This window comes from Chenopodium album, chromosome 9, assembly GCF_948465745.1.
Source record: "Chenopodium album chromosome 9, dcCheAlbu1.1, whole genome shotgun sequence".
Lineage (NCBI taxonomy): Eukaryota > Viridiplantae > Streptophyta > Magnoliopsida > Caryophyllales > Amaranthaceae > Chenopodium > Chenopodium album.
The window spans coordinates 54,434,330-54,442,623 of NC_137842.1; the positions used below are offsets into that span (position 1 = coordinate 54,434,330).

Sequence of the window (8,294 nt, forward strand, 5' to 3'; positions counted from 1 at the left end):
TTATCGAGGAGAAAGCTATCATATTATTAATGATTGTCGTCGTTTTGGTTTGTTCAATTCATATTTGTCATTGTTATCGACTTATCGCGAAGGGAATGAAGTAGCTGATAAATTGATAATTAGCTAATGTAGGTGTTGGCGTGTTGCTCAAACAGAAGGGTATGTTATTTCAATGTGTACCATCCGAAATTACTAGTCTTTTCCGAGATGATATCTTAGGAGTGGCTTTGCCATGCTTAGTTAATTAATTTACTTTGTTATTTTTTTAAGTAATTTTCCCCCTCTTCTGCAAGGATTGAAATAAATAATAACAACAAAAAACTAAACATAGTTATACATACATTTATAATTTATTACAATATATACTTTCACAAATTTTTATATGCGGCACTGTGCGGTAGGGATTACTTGAGTTTTTTTGGTCATGGGTTACTAGAGTTTTCCGGGGTTACTTGAGTTTCTCGGTCAGGATTACTCGAGTTTCCGGGATTACTCGAGTTGTCGGGGTTACTCGAGTTTCTCGGTTAGGGGTTACTCGAGTCACAATTTTTTGTATGCGGCTTGACCGAGAAACTCGAGTAACCCCTGAATGAGTAACCCTTAACCGAGTGAACCCCTCGAGTAACCCCTATCCGAACCCCTCAAGTAATCTTTGACCGAGTTAATCAAGCAACCCCTGATTGAAAAACTCAAGTAACCCCTGACTGAAAAACTCAAGTAAAGATAACCCCTAACAAAAAAAAACTCGAGTAACCCTTGCCGCATGGTGTGGCCTGCTGCACTAAAAAGTTGTTGATATACTTCTACTTTTCCCGTTCCAAAATACTTCGTATTATTCTATGATGGCATGTAACTTAATTATCAGTGTAGTAGTCATTAACAAATGTGTATACAAAGTTACTCAAATTCAAGTTTAAATTAGTATTTGACAAACTAATAAAATAAAAAATCGTTGGATAGGATCACAAAATTACGTTATTCGAAGATATAATTACATCTACTACATTTACTATCATTCATTACTCGATTGGTTTTTTTTGTTTTTTTTTTTTTTTTCCAATTACATCTTTGCCATTTTAAGTACTATACCGGGTTCAGTTTGAAATTTACCATACATTAATTTGTTAACAAGTACTGTAACATTAATGAGTGAGAATATAAAAACAAATATTTTGAAGCGTATAAATATCCACACGCCATTTATAAGAGTAAATATACAAAAATGAGGGGCAAGTAAATAAATAAATAAATTTTTTTTTAGAGATACAACTATCCTATACACCATTCAGAAGCATAATTGAACTTCATATTTCATTATATTTGTACTAATTAGTTTTTTGTACTTGCCTTTACACTCTCTTAGTATAATCAACTTATATTTTCAAGCTTTTGGCTAACGGCGTACATTAAAATCTTAGGCCCGACAGTGATTTATGCAAGAGCTTTAGAATATAATATTCCAATGCAAACTCTAGAAAAAAATGCATAACTATCATTAGTCTTCATTCTTTAGGGTCAAATGTACTAGTATTTCAAAACCTTTGAACAGTTAGTGGTCATAAAAGTAATAACATCAATAGTCTTCATTTGAGACAGAAATCAATGTCTAGAAGTAAGAAAATACAGCTAAGAAACCCAACAGAGTATGAAGTTACGGGGCCAGAATAGCAGAACGTTACAAGTCCGCAACGAGCTAGCCAGCCAGATATTAATAAAATTTAAGCCAGCCAGATATTAATAAAATTTAAGCCAGCCACTGCACAATTTATGAATGAGAGAGGGAGGGGTAAGCGAGGGTAGGGGGTAGCATCAAAAACTGCAAAGAGAAAGATCGAGTTACGCAAGGCGTATTTACTGCAAGGTTCCTGCATTAAGTGCAAACGAGACCAAAAACACAAATATGCCACAGCTGCAAGCATTACAATGATGTTATGTAGATGCAGAACTTATATTGACAGTGACCATTAGATAAGGCGGCAAATGATATGTACATCCTCGAAGAAACATAGCTTATAAATTGGTGCAGGGTTGAGAAGCCCCACAACCAAAAACACAAACATCAGATAGCTTTTACGAAGCTCAGCGTATGATCAACGAAGCCATTTGCTCCTGTGGTTTATCCTTTCCTTTAAATAATGGGTATTTCTATCAGAGTTGTAACTTTTTCAGGATATACAAAGAAATTATGGTGGAAAAAGGAAAGAAAACACAGTATTTTTGTAACCAGGAGGAATGAGCACTGAGAAATTGCCCCAAAAAATGAAATAAGATTATGTTGACATGAATTGCCAACTTTCAACCTCCATTTTATTCTATTGTATAAAATAAGCACGGATCACCTCAATAACTGGTGCTTGGCACATTGGACACTTCCCATCACCTTGAACCAGCAGATCCGCACATTTAGTACAAGTGCACATGTGCCCACATCTGCACGATTAACGAAATCAAATATGAATAATGAATAAAGAGCAGATAATTCACTCAGATACGATAATGTTGATTTTCAGATGATTTATTTTACCTGTACAATAAAGAGTCAATGTTGGTGTTAGAACATATACAACAGACGCCTTTCCTCACACAATCCCATTTGAAACTATCTTTAGGCAGTACATTTTCGAGCAATTCTGTTCAAAGCAAGGGAAACACAGATGAGAACCCAATAATAAGAGTTTGCAAGAATATATCATAAACCAAATACTTATATGTAGTAGTAAATAAAGATATAAACTATTCTGCCAAATAACTTGCCAGATGGATTGGCTGATCGATTCAGAGCAGCAGAGACCTCCTGTCTCACAGAACGTTGCAGTTCAAGTTGCATATCCATGCAGGCCTCCAACATTCTTTGCATGTTATTCAATCTTTGCTGCAGTCTAGCCATGTCAATCCTCAAATCATTAATGATCTCCCACTCCTGTGCAGATGGGAAACTGGGATTATCAACCACAGATAATTTTAAAGTCCAAAAGGCTATAATATAGAGACAAACATACATGCGTAAAGTCAAAAAGAGGCTACAGAACGAAGACAATTTAGCCAATAAACAACTATTAGTTCATAGAATCATCTTGCAGCTGAAAAGACGCATGTCAAGCATGCAAGAAACAAAAGCTTTGTGGGGGATGGGCCAAGGGGGGAACTTTAACAAAAATCAACAAGGAGACCGTTTCATATTTACTCAACAAGCTAGAACAGCTAGATAATCAATAAACTCATGTAATACAGAAATAGCGTACGGAAATGGCTACAAGTTTAAAACCAAAATGGCTATCATTGAGAAGGACCAGAAAACAGTATGAACACTTGCTACACATTATAAAACACAAATCGTGGTGCTCTCTATGAATGACCTCCAAAAAAAGGCAAATAATACCAAAGAGTTGTATAAATTAAAGCAATATTCAAACAATGCACAAGATAGATAGCAAATGCTAAACGCCATATATGTAGTAAACACAACAGAACAGAACTCACAGTTCCAGGGCGCTGTTGTGATTCACGCCTTGACCAATTCCCATTGTGCCCCCAATTTGCCTGAGGGAGAGGTGGTGGTCTAGGAAGGACTCGTTGGGCTTCCTCAGCATGAATAGGTCCTGACTCCTCACTGTGGTCTGTGCTTAGGTGATCTTGATTCTGCATGGTGAAAGGTGGAGACATTTCATGTAGCTCCCAGTCATCAGGAGCATTAGTTTGTCTTTCCACATAAGACTGTATCAACTGGTCTAGGCTCTCCCGGAAATCACTATGAAGAAGACTTGAAACTCTTCTTCTGCAATAAATAACACTTGCAATCATTACAGACATCCGTACACAAAATAAGCAAACAACAGATTGACTGAACTACTGAAGTATAGTTTTTCTGTTTAAATTATTCTCCCTCCGTTTTAGAATTAGAAGAAGAAAACAAGAACAAATACCTATTCACAAGTTCTCTTAGCTCCATATGATGAACATTATCATCATCAGAGAAATAATATGTATCGAGTCTACCAGAAGTCACCCCAGAAGAAGGCATTCCAAGCCAATCTCTTGGAGTTTCCTGAGAGCCACTTTCATGCCAATAGTCTTCTTGCGCATCATTCTGCTCTCTAACTTCACTCTCTAAAGCACCATGAGAGAGCTCTGCACCATCTACAGGCCAATGTTGTCTGTCAATTTCACGTTGATCATCATCTCTCCATTGGTTTGATAATACACTGCCTTGCCATCTGCTTTCATCATACATTGTAACATGTTCTGGCCAGTCTTCCACCTGGATACTGGAATTTTGGCCATTTACCTCTTCAGATACATGGACTTCATCATCTAATTCACTAAGTAAGTTAATATCTTCTCTGTGAGTGTTAAAGTGATGAGATATTTCATGGGCTTCTTCTAAATCAGTAAGCTCCTCGCTTCCGCTTCTTGAAGGTTCTTGAGAACTCATCAGCAAGTAGCCCTCGTCTGAAGAACCTACAGCAAGCCCACTAGTAACTGTCTCTGATCTATTCTCCGCATCTGAGGCAAGCTCCAGCGTCATTTCAGCTTGAACTTCCAATTGTTGCAAATTAATGTGCCCACTGCCTTCTCTCGACTGATTTACATCAGCAGATGGACCAACACCAGCATTTCCTTCAACATCACTTTGTTCACAAGTCACAGCAAGGATCTCATTTGCAGACTCATTTTGTTGAGCATTATCTAGGATCTCATTTGCAAGCTCATTCTGTACTTGAGCACCATCAAGGACCTCAATCTGAGGATCATTTGGTACATGAGTACTGTCAATGCCCTCATTTGTGCTGTTAGCCTGAGTTTGATCATCTCTAAAACTATGAGGACTGTTTTCCAAAGAACTACCAGACAGGTCACTTGCTTGAACTTGAAAGCTGTCCAATCTGGATAGAAAACCTCCCCTGTATATTACATGAGATTAGGACAATAATACATAATATGATACAGAAAGATATTAGGAAATGGCTGCCTAATATCTAGGACAAAGCATAAAAAAACAAAATAAAAATAAAAAAAGGTAAAAGTAACAGATCAATACACATCACATACAGATGTTTGACTGATATGTCCCCCAATTATAATTTACTCTGCACCCAATAATTCAATCGGCAGTTTTTCTCCACTTAAAAATAGTACACCAAAATTCAAACAATTGCAAACCACAGCCAGTGTTGTTCATTTATCATGGGCTTTCACAGATACTTAAGGTCAAAAAAAGCATGAACCTAAAGCCCTAAACTAACTGAGCAAAACTCACAAGAATATATGATGAACTCAAATCTGTTTCCCACCAACCCGCTTTTTACTTTTATAATTACTCCTTGAATAAAAGTAATGCTGCAAAGTGACTTTGTTGTCTTAGAACTAAGACATCTAATCTTTGTTTAAAACAATCATTAAATGCACTAGTTTTGCATCAGCAATAACAAATCTGATGAATTTAATGAACTTAACACGAAATGTAACATACTGTGACTATGCATAGGATTTATACAATTGCTTCACCTTGGTCTAAACAATCTCTTCCTAGTACAGATACAAACACAAGATAATACAATGACGAATTTTAAAACCACCATTAGAGATTAAACAGAATTGTCAGTTATGCATAAGAAAAATGAAAACATACACATATGAACACTAGAGAATGCTAAGATAATTACAGAAACAGCATAAAGCATTCGAAGAAAACCTCCAGGTGCTATGATGAGTCACAAAATCACCGATATATACCACAAGTTCTCACGAATGCCAATTATGCAAAAAGCATAAATGAATGAAAAACATACCTCAAACCTGACACAGTTTGCCGCTGCCTAAGTAACCCCAATTCACTTTCAGCAGTGGAACTGGGCCTCCTTGACTCAGCTGACCGCATATTCTGGAAACACCGAATCCTAAGTAAAGACTGCAAAAAGAATTTTTTTAAAAAAAGTATATATTAATTATCATAAAAAAAAATAAAAAAAATAAAAAAAAACCTTATTCCTTGTTCTCTCAAGTCCTGTGAAAGATTATCTGAATTGTTGTACAATATAGCAGAACTTATTGACCTAAGAAACATATATTTATATTATAGAAACGAATGGAATGATCAGGAATTGGAATTGGGATAAAGTTCATCTTCTATGAAGTTTGTAATGAGAAAGCATTGTTGCAATAACAGAAAAATAAGCAGATGACTCAGACAAATAACTTGGTAGCCATACTGACATTTGAAATGTGTTTGTAGGTGCAGGGGAGAGGAGTCGTGGAGGTGAAAAAAAAAAACTCAATTTTTATAGAGATATATAATGCAAATCTTACCTGAATGCGGTTGCGGTGAGCAAATCGGCTAACAGGACAAGTCACCTCCAAGCCCTGGAGCTCTTGTCGTCTTTCCTGTTCCTTCTTGGCCAATAAATCAAGCAGAGCCTGCCTGCCACATAATCTACGAATTGGCCTCCGAATATTTTCAACTTGACCTTCATTATGATCTACAACTTGACCATCTCGGACTTGTTCAATCTGAGAACCAGCTTCAGAAACTTGGTCTTCTCTCGGTTGACTGGTCATCTGAATCCATTCTCTCACAACTCGAACCCTTTCACGCTCACCCTCACCAAGCCATTGCGACCTTGATCCTCGGTTCCTGTGGGGAACATTGGGTGCCTGGGCGGCTCCACCATTATTCTTCCACTCCTGAAAAATTCTTCTAACCCGTGCCCTTTCAACAAGGCCAAAATCTTGAGATTGCTCCGATGTCATACTCTGACGATCATCCTGCTCATTTAAAGGTCCTGTGAGGCTCTCAGAGTTGATCACAGACCCATTTTCACTCTCACTCGAATCCTCCAAACCACCCCTACCTTCCCCTTCTTGACAATTAGACAAGGCATCATTTCTCTCTTGTTGCAACCTTGCCCTTCCTCTTTCACGGACACGATTCACCACGCATTCATCTTCTAATTCCAGCCACATCTGCCGGATTGAGGATGCTCGGGTGCCTATACTCCCTTGAATTCCAACTCGTCCTGATGATGATGATTGAGACTCCCTTAGAATTGAAGACTCAATCACAGGAACATTGTGCAAACCCGCTATTGCCATTTCTAAATTAAACTATCAACTCTACAAACCCCCAAAAATTTTAGGCCTCAATTCAACAATAATTAACCATTTCAACTTCCTCTCTAATTTATCAAACAACCCTCTAAATGATATGATACCACGAACAGCGCACGCATTCAATAAAAACCTTAGCCACGCTATCGTTTTCGAATTTCAAAATGATCAGATCATTGGATCTGCAGAAAAAATTACACACCCTTAATTCCAATAGTCAACATAACCAAAATAAATTTGACCAAATTTAGAATTAGAATATTCACAAATTAAATAACTTATACTTGTACAAAAATTCTATACAAATTCATAATTTCACAGATATTGCAACGAATTCACAATATTTCCCCCAAAACAATTAATCAAGAATTCCAAATTTATCTACAAAACTCCTCTCAACAACCCCATTTCCAAGCAAAATAACAACAATAACGAAAAAAACCCAGAAATTAAAATTCAGATTATTGGCATTAAAAACACCAAAAACCCAAATTAAACAAAATGAAGAGAAATTAGAATATAAGCAAACTTCATAATAAATATAGACATATCATAAGAATTGAATTAGAATTAAAATAATGAAAAGGGAAATGTTGGTGAAAACGATAGGATAGATCGTGAATGCACAACAAGAACTGGTAAAATTAAAAAATAAAATAAAAAAATAAAAAAATTAACCATGGAAGAGTCGTGTTCGTTGAAACTTCGAAGCAAAGAGAAAAACATGTAAAATTGAGGAGAGAGAAAGTAACGTTGGAAATGTACCTGTGAAGAAGAAGAAAGCATGAATTTGAATTGAATCCGAAAAAGTGAGAAAATGAGAGAGAGAAAAGGGGGAAAATTAAAATTGAAAAACCCTAATTTATATTCTAATTAAGCTGTCGAGAAAGTAACATAAAAAATACAGACAAAGGAGAGAGAAAGAAGGAGTCTTTTAGTGAGAGAAGGTGAGGAGGAGGACAGAGATGGAAATGCGTTGATGGAGGGATTTATTTATTATGGTTTCCATTTTTATGACAAAATAAATTTAGAAAAAAAAAATATTTGATTTTAATTTTTCAATTTGGGGATTTGATTTTTTTGTTATTGAGTCTTTTATGAATGGAATGGAATGACCAAAATTTGGAGTTTTCAAAGCGGATTGGAATACGCCGGTTATATTTATATAAACTATCGAGTCAAATTATGTC

General features: G+C 36.3%; 1 protein-coding gene across 2 annotated transcripts; it reads right to left on the reverse strand.

Moving 5' to 3' along the window:
• Positions 1–2,085: 2,085 nt before the first annotated feature.
• LOC145558580 (uncharacterized) lies at positions 2,086–8,021 on the reverse strand. Of its 2 annotated transcripts, none has more exons than XM_081619865.1 (8): positions 7,870–8,021; positions 6,307–7,286; positions 5,790–5,908; positions 3,924–4,901; positions 3,481–3,775; positions 2,755–2,920; positions 2,525–2,630; positions 2,086–2,430 (listed from the first exon to the last, which is right to left on the reverse strand). In XM_081619865.1, exons 2-8 carry the CDS (start codon positions 7,087–7,089, stop codon positions 2,313–2,315), a joined length of 2,565 nt encoding a protein of 854 aa, XP_081475991.1. In that variant the 5' UTR covers positions 7,090–7,286; positions 7,870–8,021; the 3' UTR covers positions 2,086–2,312. The 2 variants fall into 2 exon arrangements, with proteins under 2 accessions (XP_081475991.1, XP_081475992.1); XM_081619866.1 differs by having other exon boundaries at positions 7,783–8,010.
• Positions 8,022–8,294: the final 273 nt, after the last annotated feature.

Coding starts and splice junctions, on each gene's coding strand:
- LOC145558580 (XM_081619865.1), bottom strand. CDS start 7,089: ATGGCAATAGCGGGTTTGCACAATGTTCCTGTGATTGAGTCTTCAATT. Junction 5,909..6,306: donor CTCACCGCAACCGCATTCAG/GTAAGATTTGCA, acceptor TTCTTTTTGCAG/TCTTTACTTAGGATTCGGTG. Junction 2,921..3,480: donor CACAACAGCGCCCTGGAACT/GTGAGTTCTGTT, acceptor CCATCTGCACAG/GAGTGGGAGATCATTAATGA.